We start from the raw sequence: 24,093 nt of genomic DNA, 5'->3' as shown, positions 1-24,093 counted from the left end.
TGGCAGGCTTCCCAATCCTTTGATCATCTTGGTGGCCCTTCTCTGCACCCCTTCCAGCCTGTCCACATCCTTTTTGTATAAAGGGGACCAGAACTGTACACAGTACTCCAGGTGTGGCCTGACAAGCGCTGAGTAGAGTGGGATGATGACTTCTTTATCTCTGCTGGCGATGCCCTTTTTGATGCAACCCAGCATCCTGTTGGCCTTCTTGGCCGCAGCAGCACACTGTTCGCTCATGTTGAGCTTCCTGTCCACCAGGACCCCCAGGTCCCTTTCCACAGAGCTGCTCTCCAGCCAAGTGGATCCCAGTCTATGCTGTGCTCCTGGATTATGTTTTTCCAGGTGCACGACGTTACACTTCTCCTTGTTGAATGTCATCACGTTCTTGTTAGCCCACTCTTCCAGCCTATCCAGATCTTCCTGCAGAGCAGCTCTCCCTTCTGGAGTGTCTACTTCCCCACTCAATTTGTGGCATTTACAAACTTCACCAGGCTACACTTGATGCCATTATCCAGATCACTTATAAAGATGTTGAATAACATTGGGCCCAGTATTGATCCCTGGGGGACTCCACTAGTGACAGGTTGCCACTTGGAAAAGGAGCTATTTATCACCACCCTTTGGGTGCGGCCTGTCAGCCAGTTCCCCACCCACTGCACAGACCACTTGTCTAGGCTGTAACGCATTAATTTCTCCAGGAGGAGACTGTGGGCACCCGTATGAAAGGCCTTGGAGGAGTCCAGGTAGACAACGTCCACCGCCTGCCCCATGTCAACCAGGCAAGTCACTTAGTCGTAGAAGGCCACCAGGTTTGTCAAGCATGATCTGCCCTTAGTGAAGCCATGTTGGCTTTTCCCAATCACGTGCTTCATTTGACTTGTGATGGCCCCCAGGAGGATTCATTCCACAACTTTCCCAGGGATTGAAGTAAGGCTGATGGGCCTATAGTTACCCACATCCTCCCTCGAGCCTTTCTTGCAGATGGGGGTAACATTTGCCTTCCTCCAGTCCTCTGGGACATCCCCTGTTCTCCATGGCTTCTTGAAGATTATGAAGAGTGGCCTTGCGATGATGTCAGCCAGATCTCTCAACACCCTCAGGTGGATGGCGTCAGGGCCCATTGATTTGTAGGGGTCAAGATCCTGTAATAATTCAGGTATTAACTCTTCCTTCACTGATGGTGGGTTGGTGTTTGGATCAACTGGCAATTTTGTTCCCAAAGCCTGGGACCCAACAATGTTGGTAAAGACAGAGGTGAAGGAAGTGTTGAGGACCTCTGCCTTTTCAGCATCATTGGTGATTGACTCTCCTATTCTGTTTAACAGTGGGCCTACGTTTTCCTTTTTTTTCTGCTTGTGGTTGACGTACCTGAAGAAACCTTTCTTGTTATTTTTGACGTCTATGGCTAGTTTCAATTCGAGTTGGGCTTTTGCTTTTCTAACTGCATCTCTGCACACTCTGGCAATGCCCTTGTATGTCTCGACGGATAATCCTCCACTTCTCTGTCTCTGGTATGCTTCCCTTTTGGATTTGAGTAGACCCAGGAGGTTATGGTTGAGCCAAGGGGGCCTATTGCACCACTTACTTCCCTTTCCTTTATAGGGGATAAACTGGCTTTGTGCTTCCAATAGAGAGTTCTTGAAGAACTCCCAGCAGTCACTAGCTCCTTTATCTTCCATGGAAGCATCCCATGGAACCCCTCCCAGCTAAGCCCTGAGTGAGCTGAAGTTTCCTCTTCTGAAATCCAGAACCCTTGTCTTAGAGCTGACCTTCAGCATGCTCAGCAGGATCCCGAACTCCACAATATTGTGATCACTGCAGCCAAGGCTATCACTAACCAAGATATTATAAAGCAGGTTTTCTCGGTTTGTGAATAGCAAGTCCAGCAGTTGGCCCATCCTGGTTGGCACATCCAACATTTGCATGAGGAAGCAGTCCTCTATACGTTCCAGGAACTTGGTGAATGACATGCAAGCTGCCGTATTGTTCTTCCAGCAGATGTCTGGGTAGTTGAAATCACCCATAAGGACCAGGTTCTGTTGGCCAGAAGCTTGCTTTAGTGGCTCAAGTATTGCTGCATGGGCACTGTTATCATGGTTAAGAGGTTGGTAGCAGATGCCCACTGTGAGGTCCTGCTTGCAGACGGCCCCTTTGACTTTAACCCAGAGGCATTTGATAGAGCAGTCACAATCACCATAGTTGACTTTGATACATTTGAGGTTTTCCTTAATATAGAGTGCGACTCCTCCACCTCTTCTACCCTGCCTGTCTTTACAAAAGAGCCTATAACTGTCCATTGCGATCCCCCCAGTCATTTGAGTTGTCCCACCATGTTTCAGTTACTCCTATGATGTCGTAGCCTTCTGAGTGGGCACGGAGCTCCAGTTCCTCCTAGAGATGTAGTTTTGTGTAACTATAATTTTAAGCTTGAGCCCAAGTGAACCAAGCCCAGCAGCTATGAGGAGCAACAATAAATCAGAACAGCTGACTGTAATGCAATGTATTTGTTCATGGGCAGTGGATGGTGCATTAGGGATGAGCCTGGTAGATTAAAGATGCTGTGTGGCTCTGACACTCTGCCAGAGCAATAGGGTGTCCTATGGACATGTTGCTTGGTATCCTGGTCCTTACCACACAACATCACATCCTACGATGGCTTGGGGTTGCCAGTGCTTCAGAGGCAGTAGCATATTTCTGAGGTTATCCATGGGCTTTCTCTGTTTGCTCTGCTGTTGTGCCTTGTGCTTCCTGAGTGCTGTTTGCAATTCAGCTAGCGGGTCTGGGTATCTTGAAGGAAGGGTGAGAGATGACAGGTTGGAAGAAGCCTGTTCTTGAATCTCTGCACCCTGATGTTCGTGCAGGCTTATATTTGGACAGGCTCAGGTGCTTCCTGGGTAGGACGTTGCCAGTCTGTGTTAGTGAAGTCTGAGCTGGAGTGCCACTGGAGCTGCATACTTGGCAGCTTCTCATATGCCTTGGCTCCACATGCCCACAGGGTGCCCAGAGATCTCACGGACTGACCTGGTTTCATCTGGGGTAGAGTTAATTTTCTTCACTGTAGCTGGTATAGTACTGTGTTTTGGACTTAGTACGAGAATAATGTTGATAAATACACCGATGTTTTAGTTGTTGCTAAGTAGTGCTTATATTACTCAAGGACTTTCCCCGCTTCCCATACTCTGCCGGGTGCACAAGAACCTGGTAGGGGAGGGGGCACAGCCAAGACAGCTAATCCAAACTGGCCAAAGGGATATTCCCTACAATATGATGTCATGCTCAGTATATTAACTGGGGGAGTTGGCTGGGGGGTGGCAGTGATCGCAGCTTGGGGACTGGCAGCATTGTTTGGCAGGTGGTGAGCAGTTGCATCACTTGTTTTTTTTCCTGGGTTTTGCTTCTCTCTCTCTCTCTTGTTGTTTTCCTTTTCATTACAATGTTGTTGTTGTTGTTATTATTCTTATTATAATTATTAGACTGTTCTTATCTCAGCCCACCTGTTTTCTTACTTTTCTCCTTCTGATTCTCTTCCCATCCCACCGGGGTGGGGCAAGTGAGTGAGAGGCTGTGTGGTGCTTAGTTGCTCATTGGGGTTAAACCACAACACAGGCTGTGGTGGGAACCAACAAAATCCACAAGAGCACCTGGTCATGGTGTGCTGGAACACACCACTATGATTGTGTTGCCGATAATTTTGCATTTTTCCTCATTTCCATAAGCCTGTATATCCCTGGTATCATGTCTGACTCACAGGTTTCATATGATGCTTTTATCAACACAAAACTGGTCAGTCTGTGGCAGTTTTAGATAATTTTGGGGAATGATCTAAATACAAAGCAATACCTAGGACAGGAAGAGGAGAGTTCCTGAGAAGGGGTGTTCAGCCAGGGCCAATTTGAGGATTCTGCTAGCTTGAGGGTAAGAAAATAAGAATTTGCCATTTCTGAGACAGTAATGAGAAGTAAATTAGGCAGTAAAATATAAGGGTCCCCTGACAGGAAATTCCACTGCAGCAAACTATCTAGGAGCTCTTCAGGAGTGAGTGCATAGGAAAAGCGATCTCAGCATGACCTGGATAAATTGCAAAGCTGATATTGAAAACTCTGGCAGTAAGAAAAATCAGGCAATGGAGCAGTTTGTGCATAGATAAAAGGAAGCATATCTATAAAGAACAGAAATGATTGTTTCTTACTCTCTTCTATAGAAGGAGAACTGTCACAACATGAACAACTGCTTTGGGCATCTGCACGTGAAAGGAGGTGTATGATTAGCGTAAGTAGTCTTGGGGCACAGCCCACTGAAACCTCACTGGCTGGGACTGTGAAAGGTTGATGTGTTTTACAAAGTCCTGTCTGAGTCCCCTGGTCTCATGTCTCACCAAAGGCTCCTCGCCTCTTCAGCAAAGATGCTTCCCTTTGTGCGGTTTGTAGCAGGAAAGGAAGTACACAGCCCACCGTGGTAGGATAACAAGTAGTATAAGTGGCAACAAGGTGGGAAGATGTTTTGGAAACCTGACCTGACGAACAGGTTTAGTCAATGAGCCCTCGTCCCTAATGACGATCTGACTGCCCACACCAGTGCCACAGGGTGCAGAGGGTTGGGAATGCCGTGTACCTCCCAGTGTGGCAACACCAGCAAATAACCTGGTGACAGAGAAATGCATCGAAGCACCATCTCTGCCTTGTTCTGAGCAGAAAGTTGGTGTCTCTGCTGTTAAGAATATTGCTAAGAGGACAGAGAAGTCCTTTTCATTTGCTTTGCTGCATTCAGTTTTAGTCCTGGCTCTTTGGGAGCATGTGACCTGCACATGTGAACCATCCTCTCTTTTTCTTATCTATTTAATCTGTGGTCTTTGGTTGCTGCTAAAACACTTTAAAAATGCTTTAAAATAATGAAGTGAGCTCACTAGTGTGAGGATTACCTTTCAGTTCAAAACGGAGTTTTTAAATTAAATCCAAGGGCAACGTGTTTCCTTGGCTTTGTGGGTCTTACTCTGCCAGGCAGGTGGGCATCTGTGACCAGTCTGAAATCAAATGTATGGGAAGTTTCAGTTCACAGATTCAACAATTTTTGTGCCCTTGAACTTTCAGTAAATTGAGATGAAGTCTGGGGATAAGCAATGGATGCAACATTGGGTATGGATGACGAAAACTGCTCGCTGACGAGTAAGTTTACACAGCACTGACAAAAGAGTTACTGTCAGACTTCACTGATTTTTATGCTCATTCAGTTTATTTGGCTGTTGTGTGCTTGCATCCACAGCGCTTTTTCAGTTCCTTTTCGAAAAGAGCAAAATATACAATCATCTTTTAGTTAATTTCTTCAGAAGTGTCCACACTGAACAGTGTGAGTTAATTAAGTAGAGCTGCATAATATATATTTTTATATAAATGTATAAACACCAACACAGAATATAGACTATATACCACATAGGCAACATACACAGTGCAAAATATTGTCTTCCATCAATACTCTGATAATCTGTATCTTCTGAATATACCACATTTATTCAGGAATGTGTTTTACTGGCATAGGGAGGAATTAATTCAAAAGAAAAAGAGACACAAAGATACCCCAAAATCTTCCTTGTGGTGCCTACACTGATGTTGTTTTGTGTGCCACCTCCACACTGCCGTGCCATGAAGCACAAGAGCATCAAGGAAGGTTGTACAGGCTCTGGGTCTGAGCCCAGCCAGGGAGGCAGTTACCAGTTCGCAGGGGTAAGAGCTGTGTTGGAAAACAGTGTGGGTTTTTTTAAGCCAATGCTTGAACAGTAAGAGCATAATTTCCTAGATGCCATCACAGAGGGGTGCAGCCTGCAGCTCTTGCTGGGGACGAAGTGCTGTGTGCCCTGCTGTGTGCCATGGGGCTGCTATAGCCCATCCTGGCCCCGCGGGAGCCACCAGCGCCGGCTGCTTGTGGCCAGTTTGGTGGGTCAGTGTGCGGATGTGCAGCTGGGTCCTGGCTCACAGTCCATGGGGTCCTGGTGGGCAGCTGGGTCAGGGCTTTCTGCTGTCTCTCCACTGCTGGAAGGGTTTCTTCTGTCTCTATTAGCTCAGCCTGAGTTAGGACAGTATGACCTGGCCGTCCCTTTCCCTTCTGGACTCCCACTGAAAATGACCCACATACCCCTTAGAAATCCCCAACTGCGTTTGTGTGCAGCCGCACTCTGTGCTTGGTGGACACCACATCAAAGGGAGATGCCTTGATATTTTTTTTCCCCAGATAGTGTCTGCACACTCAAGAAGACAGCAGCAAAATATTTTCAACCTTTTCATTGCTGATCTGAGCACTCAGCTCACCCAGACCTTACTGGATGGCTCCCACCCAAGGACTTGCATAAATGCCCCCATCCCAGCGTGGATGAGCTGATAACACTGATTTCACTGGTGCATATGGAGCGACAGATTGCCTCTCCTGGAGTGCATTTCCATCTGTGGCAAAATTACAAATTAATTTGCTGAATTTTTTTGAGCTCTTTTATCAAGGTTACTTAATCTGTGCCATAACCCTTCACAAAACCCCAGCACAGTAATTCTGGCTTGTTATTTAAACCGGTGTTATCTATGGAGTATCATACAGTATTCTTTACAGCTGTGCACAAGCATCCTTAGCAACACCTTCTTGGAGACATTTGGCATTTTTCCTCCTGAAAATTGGTCAACGATGCTTCTTCCTCATGATTTTAATCATAACCTGTATGAAGAGCTTCACAGTTGAAAAGGACATAACAGATCCTTTCAGATCTTGTTTGACCCATAGTGACCATATGCACTGGACTTCTGAAATAAAAACTTGCTTAGAATAAGCATGATGAGCAAAGAGCTAAAAACTAGCACAGAGACAGTGCCGCGAGATGGGGCTCTCAAGGACTGAAACTGAGTTAAGGGCTTCCACAGTCCAAGACTGTGGCAAAAGCCCCATATCAGTCATGCTCTTGACACGTGATGTGGCTCAGGTGCCAAGTTGAGCAACAGTCCTCTGAAATGAAACACCCCGCTGGACCAGGGAGACTAGGGATGGATTAGTAACTTTTTAATAAATATGTGATAAATTCCCAGTTTCCCTTAATTTACATATGGATCCACTGAAGCTGCGGATATTGTTTATCCAGGTATTACCTTCCCAGCTGACTAGGTCCATTGAGGCTTGCCATTCAAGACCCAGTATTCAAAGGCAGTTGGTGAGTTACGCTGTTTAGGCTTTGTATCAGGGCTGATGTGAGAAGCAAGAAGCTGAGATCTTCCCGAAGGAGCAATTTGCGCTCTAGATGTGGACACCTCAGGGCACGGATGCCCCATCAGTGTGGTAGGCTCTGTCCATGCATAGTGCAAATGCACCATCTATCTCAGCTTCACTATACTAGCAGCAAGATGATTTTTAGCTTTGCAAGGTGGCAACTGAAATGAGGCAGCTCTGACCGCTGGAAAAGGGGGTGAGAGCACTGACAAATAGTTTTGCATCAGTATCTGTGTACCCTGCAGCCCCTGGTGTCTACAGATGTCATCTGAGTGCAGGGTGAACAGGATAGCAGCCTGACACCCGTATGGTAGCACACGTCTAGCTGCTGGGTGAGGGGCTGAAGCTCCGTAGTCCAGGGGCAAGAAGCTGCCTGGTCACTGCACACTTCCATGAACGCCCACGCTGAACACACACAGCCTTTGCTTTCTGCACAGAGCATTTGCCTCCCACTTGGGGCATTGGTGGTATAGTCCAATTATTTTCTGCCTGAGCATGGAACGGAACTGCCTAAATAACTATTTTCAAACAGGTTTGAAACGTGATTTAAAGGTGCTCACGAAGAACAGTTGCACCTGCCTGTGCTGCACTGGTATGGGCACACAGAGGTTGATTTTCCTAATAGGACAGCGGTGCTCCTGGGAGAACAGCCTCAGCCAGGCTCGATTCGCACACTGGTGCAATACCAGTGACCCTTGGGAAAACCATTATGGTCAGCTGGGCTGTTCTCAATAATAGGCAGATTTTCCCTTTTAGTTACCACACCAGGTTTTCAGGAGGTTCTCCAGAGCTGCAGACACCTTCCTGTCACCCTTTGCCTGGTAAGCCTGCCTCCAGGAAGAAGCAGGGGTCCCCCAAACCACCGCTTCACATACTTCCCTGGCTTAAATGGTTGCTGTGTCTCAAGGGTTAACCAAGAGTTAGCTGGAGGTTAGCATGCACTGACAACCTGGGGCGGAAATACCATCATTTTTTTCTGCATCTCCTCAAGTGAATACTTCAGTGAATGCTGCACCTTTTCCACAGTGATACATTCCTGGGCTGGGAAAACCTTTTTTTGCCTTCTACTGGAGCAAGTGTTAATAACCTTAGGTAGCCCCAACGATGCGTCTGTGAATGTCCACCATGTACAGAGATGTCAGCGTGATTGTGTTAGCGCCAGCCTTTATAGGATCCCCGTTGAGTTTTGGCAGAAGCTATGCTGCTTTCTCATCCCCAGTCACTGTTGATGTTCTTCTCAGGTTTTCCTTGACTTTAATGAATTCTGGTGCATGGTCTTCCTGCTTCTCCTGCTCTTTCTCCAACTGTAAGAAGAAGAGTCACCATTATCTGTGCATGCTAAAGGACAAAAGCACATTAGCTACATTAAAACAGTGGGCTTCATTATTGCTGGGTGTACACTTATTATTGCCCAAAGCTGAATGAGTGTGTAGTGCACATATTGGTGCTCTCTTTTCCCAAACTATTATGCCAGAGCCACGGTCACTCTGAGTTTTTTTTTCTGGCCAACTAAAATATTATTTATCTTTTTTTCCTCCAGGGAGGAGCATCTCCAGCGGAAAAGCAGGGGAGTGCTTCTCTTCAGGCCTGGCATGGAGGAGGGAGAAGACGGTTTGAATCCTTCCCAGCAAAGGAGGCCAGTGTGCCTGGGAAAAGCTCTCAGCATTAGCTTATCATCTAAAGGGGGGTGGGATGGTAAGTTGTCATACTCCGTCACTTTTATATGTGAAGTCTTTATGGATCTGTCCCTAAACCACCAACAGGTTCTTCTCTGATAGTGCTGGGCTTTGATTTCCAAGGACTTGGCTTAGAGAATCATAGGATCATAGAGTATCTTGAGTTGGAAGGGACCCACAAGGATCATCAAGCCCAGCTCCTGTCCCTGCACAGGACAAGCCAAAATTCACGTCATGTCTCTGAGGGCATTGTCCACGTGCTGCTTGAATATCGACAGTCTTGGTGCTGTGACTGCCTCCCTGGGGAGCCTGTTCCAGTGCTCCACCACCCTCTGGGTGAAGAACCTATTCCTAATACCCAACCTAACCCTCCCCTGGCACATCTTCCTGCCATTCCCTCGGGTCCTGTTGTTGGTCACCAGAGAGAAGAGATCAGTGCCTGACCCTCCTTCTCCCTTTGTGAGGAAGCTGCAGACCATGATGAGGTCTCCCTCAGCCCCCTCTTCTCCAGGCTGAACAAATGAAGTGACTTTAGCCACTCTTTGTACGGTTTCTCCTCTAAACCCTTCACCAACTTTGTGGCCCTCCTCTGGACACTCTCCAGTAGCTTTATATCCTTAATGTACTGTGGCCCCCAAAACTGCACCCAGCACTCGAGGTGAGGCCGCACCAGCGCGGGGCAGAGCGGGACAATCCCCTCCCTCGACTGGCTGCAATGCAGGGCTTGATGCACCCCAGGGCATGGTTGGCCCTCGTGGCTTCCAGGGCACACTGGTGTCTCACGTTCAGCTTGCCATTGACCAGCACTCCCAGGTCCCATCTGCAGAGCTGCTCTCCAGCCTCTCGATCCCCAGTCTGTCTGTACATCCAGGGTTGCTGTGTCCCGGGTGCAAAATCTGGCACTTTCCCTTGTTAAACTTCATACAGTTGGTGATTGCTCAGCTCTCCAGTCTGTCCAGATCTCTCTGCCCTTCAGAGTGTCAACAGCTCCTCACAATTTTTTGTCGTCAGCAAACTTAATTAGTGTTCCTTCCAGTCCTGCATCCAAGTCTTGGCTGATATTATTGCAAGCGAGTTGTTTTGTTATTAATTAAATAAACTTGTTTCACCCATTTGCAGTGCAAATACTCACAAATAGGACAGGGGATGTCTTTTTCTTCAGTGGCAACAAGCTGACTTGCTGCTTGCACTGATTTGGGTAATAGGGCAGGTGCAGAGAGCACCTGGGGCATGGCTATGCTGCTGACAAGTGCCCATGCTGAATATTGTTCTCCCCAGGCATATTTTTGGGCAGAGTACATGCAAGGAACTGCTCTCAAATGCAGCCTGGGTGTGACTGCAGCAGGGTTTGCACCTTCTAGCACATCTGCAGCCTCTTACCCCACACCCTAAGCTCCTGAGCACCCCTCTGGTGGGTGCTGCAACAGCCCCCATGCTATTTGGGGTGCTTTGAACTGCAAAGTACACCCCAAGGACAGCATATGGGACTGAGAGGAGACCCAGGGCCAGTGGTGCGTGGCGGCGTCCTGGGTGAGGTGGTATGAACAAGGTGAACCCCACTGTGAGAATGAGGGTGCTACGTTTGCATGGGGCCAGTAGTGAAGAATATACTGTGGCTCCCATTTTATGGGGGGTAGCAACACTATACCTTGGACTGAGCCTCAGCCCACCCATCTCCCTGTGGTCTGTGCCTTGTGCAGGGTGGTTAGGATAACGCAGGGATAACTGAAAACTCAATTCTACCTGATCCAGCCTCTGGTGCCTCTTTAACAGCTCTTTTTCAAAAGGAGACTGCAATTTCTTTGCCTCTTCCTCTTCTTTCTTCTGTCTGATGAGTTGGTTTCGCCGCCGGTGCTCAAGTACGCGCTGCAGCTCTGGCTTGCTCTCCACACCCAAGCCTCTGTGGATAAAAAGCAGATAAATCAGGGCTGGAGTACCTACGCCCTGGGGTGTAGCCACTGCCAGCCCGGTAACCCCAAAACTCTTCTCTGTCCTAAATGAAAACATGGGAGACCTGGTCCACAATCCAGTCCTGGTCCACAAATCCATTCACAGGGCTTTGAGGGTGTTACTGGGAGCACCTTACTGTGGGATGGTGCCTTGGGTTGCCTGCCTCAGGTGGGCATGGTGTTTGCTGTCTGTGTCCGGGGCTTGTCACTCTGGAAGTTTTGCTAATCCCATTACACTGAGGTGCTACAGCTTTCTGGGTTGGGTATGGAAGTGGGACTTTCTGTTGGCTCTTGCTGTTACCAGTTTGAATTATGTCAATGACAGCTTCAGCAGCATTGAGGGCATTTTAAATAATGACAATGTTTTTTTCACCAGCAGGGGTAGTCATTGATCTGCAATAATTGTCCTGGCAGTTCTTTTCCTCCCTGTTGTGTTCCAGCTTTGCTTCCGAGCTGAGGGCTAGCGATCCCCCTGTTGACATGGAGAATTTGGGTCAAGAGGCCAAAACTTTTCTTCTGTAAGCCAGAGCGTTTGCCGATGGTGCAGGCGCCTGGCTCCCCTTCAGCCGTCTGAAGCATCTCAGATGTACTGGGGCTGCTCCAAGCCCTGTTCTGTGAGGGCCAGGATCATGGGAAAGGAGACATGGCCAGACAAGGCATAAATACATATTAGAGAGATGAAAGTAGCTCTCCAAATGAATTTCAGAAATCTAACACTTCGAATATTGCCATGTCTGAATTGAGACACTATTTACCTCCTGAAGCTGACCCTGGCCACCTTCCCAGCAGCTTCTGCTCCCCTAGAAGCATGGGAGTAGTTGTGGATGTGTAGGGCTATGGGTAAATGCAGAACAAGTCCAGATGTGCTCTGGCATGGTCGTGGGATGGTTCCTGCCCTTCCAGTATAGTGGTTTGATCAACTCATTGCCTCCATGCCAAAAGGAATATGCCTTCGTAAAATCCATCAGCTTCCTGGTTGAATCAATAAAAGTGGTGACTCTCTGCTCTGCTGAGTCCTTGGCAGAGAGAGGCAAAAAGCTGAAGCTGCTGGGAACTTGATCATTTGCTCAATTTTGGGAGACTTTATTGCAACTGCACAGAGTTTTGAGTCACCAAAGAACATACGATTAAGAAGCGGTCGAGGCTGCATTTATGCAGGCTAGCTTCTGCAACAGCAGCAGGAATGTAAGTAGTGTTGCAAGGAAACACAGAACTAGAAGTGTTGACTGAGGTTGTTTTTTTGATGAGCAGGAGTTGAAGACCTTGTAGCTGTCATGCACAGGGAAGGAGTGGGGCTTGACCACTTTCATGGGCTGGGTTTAACACTCATTTAAATCAATGGACTGAGAATATTTACAAGTCCCATTGTAAAATGGGGGTGTTTGCTGTTCTGGTGGGTGAAGGTCTGTTTTGATGTGAGGAGGGGACCTAGTGTCTGTGTCTGTGCTAGGGGCTTGCCCAGGGCATGGCAGGTTGGCATGCTCTATTAATGCAAAGCTCATCCTCAGCACTGGGATGTTTCTATTGACCAAAGGCTGGTTGGTTTCTGCTAAGGCTGTTTGAAAGCAGAGACATCAAACCCTGTGGACTACTGAGCTTCCTTGGCAGGGTGGCAGACACTGAGGTGGAGGACTGGCAGGCAGGAGAAGGAAATAGTCTCCAGATGCAGCAAACCTCTGTGCTATCAAAACATAGCTGGGGAACAGTGCTTGCATCCTTCTAGTGCCATGTTTAACAATGCCTCCTGTTGTCATTTCTGGTTTTTGCTTTATGTTGAGACAAAGTTCACGGCAGCATCAGAGAAGGTAGCTCTGTCCCCAGAGCTTTTATGATGATTTTTCAAGTCAGGAAGAACTCAGGCATTGCAGAGATGCTTTTCCCAAGGCTTGAGAGAGAGAAAACCTGCCTTGGCTTGCTGGAGACACAGCTTGCAATGTTGCCTGTGGATTTGTAACTATCCTTTCATTTAATCAGCTTGTGTTAGTACCCAGAGGTGTTGACTAAGATAAGGGTTTTGTTGCACAAGCTGCTGATTTGAGTTGCTACTTCCTGCTGCTTAAGGGGAAAAAATCAACAGCAAAGCAGAAACAGGAGCAAGTCTTAGATCCTTCTCGCTTCCCTTCTCCCCTCTCTCATGCTATAGTAACATGTAGCAGGAAGCAAAACTGGTGGATTTGAAAGTGACAAGAAACCAGCAACAGTGGATTATTGTTTGCAGTAGGGTTTGTTTCACATATTTGCTGAAAAATATTTGGGAGACCAGAGCTGAAGCAGGTTTAAATTGATGCCTGAGATGTACAGGACTTAAGTGAGAGGGGTCAGGAGATGCAGGATGACTGTGATGGGGCTGCGCCCTGCCAGCATTGGATGGCACATGTGGATATATCATGGTGACAGGCATAGGACTTGAGTATAAAGTGATGATGCACTTTATGTTTGCCAGTTCCAGGTTCAGCTCAGCTTGGTGCTATGGGGTCTGTATCCTGTCTGCCACCACTCATCTCTGCTACCTCCATTGCAGGGATTTCTTGATGCTTTGGTGTAGACTGGAATAACATTCTGCAAGGTCAAAGCCAATGTTGGTGGGTGAGCCTTTAAACTGAGCAGCATCACTAGGCAGGATGTGGTCACTCTCAAACCAGAGAGTGTTAAAAATATCTGGCTAGAGAATGGCGTGGGCATGGTCCCTGTAATTCTTCTGATTCTGTGAAAATAAAATCAAACCCAAGCCCAGCCAGTGCCAGTATTGATTAATGCACCCCACTGGCAGGCTTGATTGTTCTCCTAATTAATATATGTGTCTGGTTCTCGTAATGACTGTAGTCCTTTTGAACAGAGGCTGCGCTCCTTTCAATTAGATGGTCAAAGTGCTATTGTGTCAGAATATTTCAGGGATTCAGAAAATGTCAATATAAAGCCAGCAGGTTTCTTGCTGTGCTAAAAAGGCTCTGAACTGAATATGCTTTTATTGCACTGATGTTCAGACAATTGCCACAAAGGAATGATGTGGTTATAGGTTCTCAGTCCCTGGTTTCATTATCCTGATGTTGTGTCTGTACCCGCAAAGAGTTAAATTGGGGTAGGAAATCTGGAATGTGAATTCTAGCCTGTCTTTACTTGTTTGATATTTAGGGAAACAGCGATTAGACTTTTTCTTGTACAGAAGATCTTACACTGATGCTATCCCAACTTTCAATGGCTCCATCCAGCCTTCAGCTCTTACTGCGTCTGCATTGACCTCAAAGCACACTGGAAGGCTGCACATTGCTGGGGACTTGGCAGGTCAGTGATGGAGATAGAAAAACCAAGACCAGGGAGAAAATGTGTGGAACACCAAGAAGGGGGCTGTAGGGATGCCTTGCATCTTCTGGTACTTGTGGCTTGAGGTGGGTTGAAAGAGCGAGCAGCTCCAAAAAGTGCCAGCCAGTGCTTCAGGATGGCAGGGTAGGGAGCTTTTAATTCTGCTTCTGTTCTAAAAGAAACCATTGCATCACAGAAAAGAGGAAAGGTTTACTGCAAGTTTTACATGGTGTTCATTTGCAAGTGAAGGGTTTTATCATTCCCTTCCTACTTGCAGGCTACTGCTGGCACTTGTGCCTTGCCTGCTGAGCTCCAACGGCTCAGCACCTCTCGGACCACTCCTGTGGCGGGCTGTGACCTCCTCTTACCTTTTGTGGTTCATCAGCAGCTCTCTGTGCAGCTCTTGGTGGCTCTTTGAGGCTTTTACAGGATTTAGGAGCTTTTTAGGTTTGATGAGGTCTGGGTTTCCATCTTTGTAGTCTGGGTGAGTCAGGATATTCCCACTGTCTGGTCGCTCCCGCTGTATTTCAGTGTACATCGATGCTGGAAGAAAAGAGAGGTGTTTGCATGAGAAGTCTTGCCCTGCTGTGGTGTGGGAACCTGCTGGAGCTCTCCTCCCCTGGGCAAGACAGAGGAGAAGAGATGGTGCCCACCCAGGCTGCTTTACACCCGTGTCAGTTTCCGCATACAAGTGTCTCCATGTGCTGGCATGGGTTTTTTAGAGATTTAAAAAAATATTCCCTTTGTGTTGTTGATGAGACACATATTAATTAGATCACTTGAATTACTTTCCAGCCACTCGCTTCAGTGACTGTGGCATTTAATGCCAAGGATTAATTAATGCAAGATAGGTCTAACTAAAACTGGAAACAGCCACGGATGTGGACTGTGCTGAGCTGCTGCTTTGGTCGTTCTGGCGAGGCCGTCAGTCCCTTAGCGCAAGGGGATGCTGTGGGATTTGAGGGGTTTCCGAAACATGGGCCTGAGGAAGTGCTGCTGTAGCTGAAACCTCTTGTCAAGGAAAGATTTTGCTGATATCCTACTGGCCTAATAATCAGGATTGAGCCCAATGCCAAGAAAAGCAAAATTTGCGCATGCAGTATGTGATCGTGCTGTAATAATTCATATGTTCTGGATGTAAGAACAAGAGCCCACTGTTTTGGAAGTGATGGCAGCTTGGATTTCAGGCAAACCACAGGGCATGTTCACTGTTGGTATTTTCCAAGTGCTCTACATTTCTCCTTTACAAAAAACCCTATACAAAGTGAGTGCAAAGCACAAGTTATAAGACAAACTGCATGTGGTGGGCTGTGTCTTTAAATGCGGAGCACAGTGGGGCTGCCTACAATTATTCAGCGTACGGTGTAATCAGGGGCTCAGAAAGAGCAATTTATTCTTGACTATTCACTTGAACAATTTGGAATTTTACCAGTGAGAACAAAAAGTCCCAGGAAAAGGGTGTAGGCAGCTCCATGTCTGTAAGTGTCTCGTTATTACAGTATTTTTGAGTGCCTTGTGTGAAGTTATATGGGTTGGTGGAGCAGCAAGGAAAACAGTTGTTCAGTAACGTTGCCTCTCTCTTTTATTGCAATGTCATGTATAAAAGGAATAAAACCCTTTTAAAAGAGAAATCAATAAAAAAGGCAAGAGAAAGCAGGCTAGGTCATTTTTTTCATAGTCAGTAAGTATTTATCAAATATAAAGTGGATTGCAATCAAAAAGAATTGTGCAAGGAATAATGCTGCTGAAGAAATGATTCAATATCAAACAATTTCTCATTGAATGTTAATGTGGCCAGTGCCCTACTGCTTTGGGAACAAAGAAAAACAAATCAGAGCCTATTACATGAGTGTAATTGGGGTGGATAGTTTGGTACATATTTAAAGGGCACTTGGAAGCTGGAACTAGTGATTTCTTGTATCAGATTATTTTCCTCTAGGATCATAAATCACTGCTGGCAGAAGAGAAGGTGGTGTGGTTTGATGTTTGATGGCAAGTGCCAGGCTGACTCAAACCCCTGCGGGGCTGGAATCCACAGGCTGAAACTGGGGGCTCCATGTTGCCTTCTAGAGAGATGCAGGGACTGGAGAACAGCCAAGGGTTAAGGCAGCACAGTTTCATGACTACTTTTTGTTAGGTGAAAGCCAGGTTTCGAAAAATGAGAAAACATGCTAGGTTTTCACTGGGGCAAAATTGCTTTGGTTTTTTCTTCTTCCACTTCTTCCCTTTCTTGGTCTTTTTTTTTTTTTTTTTTTTTTTACAGGAGAAGAGGCAGACAAAGACAACGGAAGAAGGTACAAAAGCAAAGGTTTGTTTTGGCATGAATGAAATGGATAAGCTCCCATTTCAAATGGCAGAGCAATGTCTTCATTCTTCAAACAAAAAAGTCTCTCCATGGAGTAACTTAAATAAAATGCCAGGTGTTTTTAATGGAAACACCATTTTTGGACAGCTATACTAACAGACTAGCCTCAGCGTCACTGTGTTGTCCTGTCATCTTTTTCCCACTGCTCCTGTGCTGTCGTTTAGACCAAAGCTGCCTCCAGTGACAGAGATGCCCGCACTTGCTTGTGTGTTGGGTACCAAATCCTGCTGCACGGCAGGAGAACGGCTGGAGCGTATCGATCTTGGATTTGTCCATCTTAAATCCACCTGTTGTGCTCGGCTAGGGGATAATGCATCAAGCAGGGAGCATGGAAGGATTACGCTGCCAACCAAGCTTGAAGGACCAACCTGGATGCTGTAAATGGCTGTAAGTCTAGGGACTTTGGTGGTTATTTTTTCTATACCAAGTAGCTCTGGGGCCCTGCTGCTAAGCTGTACCAGATCTTGGGGCACTGGTGCAGCACTGTTACTTATAAAGTACTGTTTTCCCCCTGCCTCTGTGATGTGTGGCTTTCCTTTTGCAGCTGAGGAGTGGGATTCCCTTCTTCTCTACCTCCAAGACCCAGATCCCGGGAGATTCGTCTGGGGCAGGCTGTCCCCACATCCACATAGGGCTAACACTCAGCAGCGTACAATGCTATTGCACAGTGTCACCCAGCCCTTCAGTTTGGTCCTGTGGTGTTTCCACCCCCCAGACACCCAGGATGATCAGGGGAGTGCTCCTGCCCTGCTCCCCACCTTGGGGGACCTTCTGCTTATGCAGCATTTTGGGGGAGCACCATAGCGAGCCTGGGGGTTTTGTATTGGCTAATGTGGTTATTTCCAGACTGCAGCAATCTAATGTTGCATGGCTGAGGCTTGCAAAGAAGCAGCAATTTATCAACCTATTTACTGAAGGCAGATGGGGAACTTTTCCCTGAAACTAGTAGAAATGAAGAAAATACTGGGAAGGAAGGAGTGGGAGGAACTGAAACTGACTGGAATAATTTCTGGCCAGGCTGTTAAATCAGCATGCAGAAGTCCTCACAATGAATGCAATTTGCCTGAACAATACTGTGGGGCCCAGGACACAGCAGGTAGCTCTGAGCTTGGTTTTCTCTGCACTAGATGTGCCTAGGGGTGTGCAGACACCGACCTCCAGGGTTTGGCTTCCAGTGGGTGTCTGTGCTGCTGCACCCGGGACAAAGTCAAAGCTGACCTTGTCCCTGACCAGAACTGGAAGGAGCCGTGAACCTCACTACAAGAATAACACTTTAAACCTTCAGAAGACCTTAGTCTGGAACAATTCAAGGAATGTCTTCATTTACATTGAGCAGAAAAAGAAAAATGAGAATATAAAAATATTGGTGCGCCTGAAATGCAGCTTGGCATTATGCTGGGAGTAAGGATGGGGCATCCTTTTTCCTGCAGGTTGGCAGATATGGATCCAGTGCAAAATGTTTCTCGTGGAGTAGATCTATCATCTTCAAGACCTGATGTAATTCATGTCTATGTAAGGGGAGACAGACTGCTATCAGGCTGCTTTTTGTCATTATTTATAGTGCTGGACGTATAAATCAAGCCAGGTCTCTGCAGTGGATTTACAGCAGGATGTCTGTTTTTGCATGATTCAGCTGTAGATCAATGAACAAGGCTTTGCTCTGGCACCTCCTTGGCCACTATCATAAATCAGCAAAAGGTGTTAGACATTTTTATATTGTTCTTGGCAAGATACAAACAAAAAAATACATGTGCATTTTAATACCCTCTGCTGTACTCAGAAAGACAGCATGACCTTTTAAATATATCTGCTTTGGAGTGTTGCTTATAAAAAGTAGCTGTGTTTGCTTCGAAATACTGAGTCTTTTGCTTGCTTTTAAATATTTTCCCTTTCCTCATTTCTAGAAGTCTGAGGCTTTCTAGGAAAGGTACATTTACAAGCAACTTTTCTGTAAGTAAAAAGCAAGACTGACTGGATGAGGAGGCCAGGGCTACTGGCAGATACTACATGGGCTTCATGCATGGTGTTATCTCCTCTCCCAACCGTAGCTGTGAAATGAGCTCCCACTCTTGACTAGTTTTCTTGGAGACCCCCCACAAAGAATATTCAGCATCTTTGAGACGGCCCAGAGACCAGCCACACTCCTGCCCCAGGGTGTGGGACATGCTGAAGGGGAAAAATGACATTTTAATATCTTGGTCTATTCTGACCTAAAGCAAAGCCCAAATTCCTTCTCAGGCTGCCTGGAAATGTGTATAAATCCCCCAGTTCCTGGGAGACTTGCAATAAAATCATCAGTCTGCAATCCTGGGGCAAATTCTTTTCCATTCTGATTATGCTCAGCCCCAGTCTTTGGGGAACAGGATATCAGGCAGATTTGGTGCAACATTAAATGCCTTTGAAAACCTGAATGTTGCAAATAATACATTAAATATACCCTACTAGGAATGTAAAATGAGGTGTGCTGCTTGGGGTGCGGGTGGCTTTTGTGCAGCCCAGGGCAAGAAGAAAGGTTTTAGCCGGCTCCTGGAGAGGAGGAGGAGGAGTGGCTTATGCCTGGGGACAGGCATCAGACACAGGGGCTTGGCCACGGCCAAAGCTGAGCACAGCTCAGCTGCTGCTTTTTTGTTTTCTCTCACTTGGAGGAGATGCCTTTCACAGAGCATTTATTTATTTAGGATTAAGCAAGTTGTCTCTCGGTGGTGGGTTGCCCTGTGAGCCCCTCTGCATTGGGACTGCTGCTCCCTGCACTGCCACTGGCAGCCTGCTTCACCATCCTGTCGGGATGGAAGTAATCCTCAGGAATGTTAAGGAGATTAATGGCCCTGGAAAGGGCAGGTAACCCGAGGGGTGCAGCTCTGCTTACGGCTGCCTGCATGGCTCCAGCTGTTCTTCACATGGGGAAAACCAAAAGAAACTGAAAAGAAAATTAATCCATAGCTGTTGGGTTGAGAAAGCTCTAGGGTGGAGGTCTGAGCTCCTACCCAGCACCTCTTGACTTGCGACTGTGTAGGAGAATGGAGGGTGCAGCAAGACACCAGTGTTCAGCTGATTTTTGCAGGTTTCCATGTGAAATGCCTCTTCCCCCTTGACTTGTTTTGCCAAGCTATTCTCGAAGTCCTGCCCCTCTGCGACCCACTCACCCTTCCCCTGTGCATCCATCGTCCCTTTTCCACCCCACCTGCAAACTGAGTTTCTCTTCCTTCAGCACCATAGGCAGCCCTGCTCTGCACCGTGCCCTGCCCCATGCAAAGCTGCCCTGTTGGTTTCCAGCATCCTTAACTTGCCAAGCTGTCGATGCTGTCTTCTGCAGCACAGGTCAGTACTTAGCTTTAGCTGAAATCTGTAAAGCAAACATAGTTTGCAGTCTTTTATTCCTGCTGTCTGTGTCATTTGAGAACTGATTTTCCAACTAGAGCATCTCAGGAGAGGTTTGTCAATAGGGGCAGATGATGACCAAACTGTTCTTTTTAAAAGTATTTTATGGGCATCCCTTTCTGGGCAGAGAATGGGCCTCACTGAAATGCCATCCACATAAAAACAGGCAGAAGCTGTTACCTGGGGAATGGGATCCAAGCTCAGAGGATATTGCTATTTGTAATGCTGTGAGACCCTGTCACTTGGTAGAAGGGATGAGACTGGGCAAAATCCTCAGGATGCCCAGGGTCAGAGCCCTGGATCTGGGTTTGTAAAACCACTGTCCCGGGGGACCATTTACTAGGCAGAAATGATCACTTAAAATTGTGGCTACAGAGAAGAACCTCTGATTTTCTGGATGCCTGGGTTTTATTAATGAATGCGTCTTTTTGAAAGAACCAACAGATTAGTGAAGGGCTGCTGAAAGAAGCTAGTCATACACATCCCACAAGTCAGGGGACTGCAAAACCAACACACTCAATATGGGTCAGCAGAGCTAGTTTAAAGCTATTTACACAAGTAACCTGAGCCTGGGGAATGTTGTGAGTTTCTGACACATTTAACTACAATCATAGGGGAAACATTCCCTTTTCTGGGCTACAGCCCCTGATGGCATCCGCTCCCCGGGGACCCCTCCTTTTCCCAGGATGAGGTACCATCCTCACACCCCTCCTCCTTGGGAAGGCTGACGGGAGTAAGCCTGTCCTCACACACCACAAGGGCTTGCACGTGCAGGTGGAGGTGCATGGGATCTTTAAACTAGCCTCAGTGCCTTTTGGGTACTGGTACACACACACTTCTACCCGTTACCCAGAATTATTTTTTTTTTTTCATTTTAGAGCATGACAGTTCAGTCAATGCATTTCCACTGTCTGATGTGGTGCAAGAGTTTGGCCCTACAGCTTTTCCCATGAGAGTGTAACAACAGAAGAGGTCATGCTGTATGTTAAGACCTACAAAGAATTAAGCTGAAAGTTTGTCTTTTGATTTGGATTCTTTAATTCATGCCATTTGGTAATTTGCATGATTTTCTTAACATTAATTAATTGTATTTTAGAAATGCAGAATACCTGGGGTCAGCATCATGGGACAGGAAGACAATTGTGTGTTGGTCTCTGACAGCCCCAAAACTTTGCGTGGTGAGAACGCGTAACTGCGTTGGGGAGGATCTGCTGCCAGGAGGACAACCAAAGACAAGCATTTGCTTTTGAAAGCCACTCTCTTCGTGGTCAGTAGGTTCAGGGCAGAGTGAGGCACCCAAGTGCTGGGGTGAGATGCAGGTGCTGCCCCATGTGAAGGTCAGGCTTTGCGCTCTCAGTGACTGGAAGTCCATTGGCAAGCAAGTCTCCACAGCTGAGCCTGCCAAATGCACCTTAACACCCAAACTGATCCACCTGTAGCTGCGCCCGGAACAACAAAACTTGTCGTTCCTTCACATTAGCTTAATGACTGTTGTGGCTTACTGCCCTGGTGATGGTTGATGACAATGTTAATGATGATGATGATGATGATGATGATGATGATGATGATGATGAAGATACTACTACTACTACTACTAATAATAATAATACTAATGATGTGAGCCCAAAGATTGGCAGATGCTAATTGTTACTCCCCCTGGGTGAGATGGTAGCAGTTCCCACCCTCACCGTGATTTTCCTCTCCTCTGGTTCCTGCTGTGCTAGCAGCTTGGGAGCATTTCATACTGATGGACCTGGCATGCTCCCCTTTGCTTGTCACCAGGCGACCATATCACTGATAAATAATACCCGTGCTCCGGAAAGGAGGACCAGAGCCTTTGTCTGCTTTTAATCTATAGTTTTAAATAATTAAGCAAGGCTAATTCTGGTATTTATAATGCAATAGGGTGAATGTAACTCGATGTGGCTGGTGTGGGAAGCAGTTCCCAGCTATCGGGTGGCTGCCTCAGGGCAGCAGGCACGCACACCCTGGGTACTCTTGCCTATGCTCAGTCCCGATGTTCAGGAATAAACCCCGTGACGTTGCGGGGTTGGAAAGGGAAAGAAAACTCTAATGGAAATGTAAGTGGGGCAGGGGGAAATAGCCCTGTGGCTCCTGGCCCCGCTGCCCCACATCACTGTTCCTGCCTCTGCCTCTCTGCTGAGCACATGCTGGGGATGGGACTGCCCACCAGTACAGCCTGAACTCCCCACCAGTATAGCCACTGCTGCTCACAAGTATAGCCAGTGCTCTCCTCTAGTACAGCCAGTGCTCCCTACCAGTACAGCCAGTGTTCTGCCACCAGCATAGCCTTCTTCCTCAGTTCAGCCAGCGCCCCCAGTCCTGCCCGCCCTTGCCAAGCGCCACGCCAGCACTGCAGCCTGTGGGGTTGGGGTCCCCCACTTACACCAGCAGTGCACCTGCTTAAGGTGGGGCACAGAATGGGCACTGGGTGCAGCCTGGGCTGCTCACATGCCACCAGCTGCAATCACCCTGAAATGTAAAGGACCCCCAAAGTCACCATGGTCAGCTGCTGAGCTTTGCACTCATGTGCATGTATTTGAGGAGAGATCCTGGCAGGTTTGGGGCTAGCTGAGCTGTGTCATGTACAGAAGTTACCGGTACTTTGTTTTGTTTTGGCTAATGATGGAAATGCTTGTACAGTCAGGCAGCAGCAAGCTCCCGTCTGCCTTCAGGCAGGCAGGATTGGGTGTGCTGGTTAATCATTTAATTTAATTACCTTGGACTGTGATATGCAAAGATAACAAGGCTGGGATCCCAGTCTGTTAGCAATCACCAAGGGACATCAGCCTGGTGCCTTTTGCAAGTGGCATGTGGAGTGCTTGTTTAGTTTTGTTAAGCAGTGACAGACGCTTAGCAGTCTTTCTTGATAATCACAAACTTACGTTTAATATCTCATCAATTATTTGCTCTGTGCATTTGCCTGCCTATGATAGACACACATCAATCATTAATGAATGTTTTAAGGTAGCTCAAAGGTATTTTGTTGAATAAAGGGAAAACCCTCCTACGTTGATTTGGAGGAATTGTGTTAGCAAGCACCCCTTGTCCAGCGCAATGCCTCTCCAAGAAGGTTTGACTTGCAGCATGGGTTTGCCTGGGAAATTTCTTGTGGGATACGGCTCTGTTTTGAAAGGCAGAAGCAGAAGGGCACCTTCTCAACCAGCTACTGAAGTATTAAAGTAACATGATATCTCAAATAAAATTTAAAACAGGGTCCAAAGTCACCTGTGCATAAACACTTATGCAGTGCAGTCTAATCCCACAGGGGCTCAGCAGCCTATCCCTGCAGAGGGGAGCTGGCAGAGGCGCGGGGACCCCCCGGAGTGGCTCGCGGGGACCCTGGGCTTACCTGATTTCCGCAGCGTGGCCCTGGGGAGCCCAGGGGGCAGGTGCTGCCCCGTGTCCCACGACATGGCTGCTGCTTCTGCTCAGCTGTGCTCACGCCTGTGTGACTTTTTGGCCGGGTCTGTTGAAGCTGCCTGGCTCCTGCCAGGTCTCTCCAACGGGAGCGGGGATGGATGGTCACGTGGAGGTGGCTGCTGCACCAGCGCTCCCTCCCTGCTGCTCTTGCCACCCCACGGGGACCCCAACGAGGGCTGGAGCTCAGCTGGCAGCAGCCGGTGGCCTTGCCTGCTTCTTGGTGCCAGTCCCAAAGGTTCCTCTGCCACCCTGAAAAGTTGCTCCCTTTGCTCTTCCTTGCTGGATGATGTTTTCCCAGGACAGGATGGAGGAACCAGCTAATTGTTTTTTCCCTCCAAAGCAAACAGCTCCGTACGTGCCCAGGCACCCGAGCAGCCCACTCAGCACAGCTGCTGCTGCTGCTGGCGGAGAGGTCGCGTCCCTGCTCCACGGAGGACGTTTTCTCCTAAGCGTGCCTTAACCACACTCTCAGAGAAATCAGATCGCCCCAGAGGAAACCGCACGCCCACTCTCTTTAGCAACCACTGCAACAGCCAAGCCCGGCACCAGGGCAACCGCTCGAGTTATCGTGATTATTCCCTGGCGTGTTGCAACACTGTCATCTACTAACTGCTGCATGGTCCAGGGGGAGCAGCTGCTGCACCCCATGGGTAAGGGCTGTGGGAGGGAGAAACAGGCCCTACATGGGGGCCACAGGCATCCTGGTGGCACCAGGGATGTGCGATGTTGCTGCATTGCTGCCCTG

At 47.6% G+C, this 24,093-nt stretch overlaps 1 protein-coding gene and 1 long non-coding RNA gene across 3 annotated transcripts; one reads left to right on the top strand and one right to left on the bottom strand.

Annotated features, from left to right (window-relative positions):
- Window positions 1–5,207: 5,207 nt before the first annotated feature.
- FAM107A (family with sequence similarity 107 member A) lies at window positions 5,208–23,860 on the bottom strand. Its single transcript, XM_064453605.1, has 4 exons — window positions 23,278–23,860; window positions 14,530–14,704; window positions 10,656–10,812; window positions 5,208–8,540 (listed from the first exon to the last, which is right to left on the bottom strand). Exons 1-4 carry the CDS (start codon window positions 23,339–23,341, stop codon window positions 8,433–8,435), a joined length of 504 nt encoding a protein of 167 aa, XP_064309675.1. The 5' UTR covers window positions 23,342–23,860; the 3' UTR covers window positions 5,208–8,432.
- Window positions 8,782–18,359, top strand: LOC135313800 (uncharacterized). 2 transcript variants are annotated; one of them, XR_010373300.1, is made up of 3 exons: window positions 8,782–8,931; window positions 16,425–16,913; window positions 17,071–18,359. It is a non-coding gene; the product is annotated as an uncharacterized LOC135313800 (long non-coding RNA). The 2 variants fall into 2 exon arrangements; XR_010373301.1 differs by lacking the exon at window positions 17,071–18,359 and having other exon boundaries at window positions 16,425–17,041.
- Window positions 23,861–24,093: the final 233 nt, after the last annotated feature.

The sequence above is a fragment of the Phalacrocorax carbo genome, chromosome 6, assembly GCF_963921805.1.
Source record: "Phalacrocorax carbo chromosome 6, bPhaCar2.1, whole genome shotgun sequence".
Taxonomy (NCBI): domain Eukaryota; kingdom Metazoa; phylum Chordata; class Aves; order Suliformes; family Phalacrocoracidae; genus Phalacrocorax; species Phalacrocorax carbo.
The sequence above is the reverse complement of the archived record's forward strand: the minus strand, read 5'-3'. Positions and strand labels throughout refer to the sequence as shown.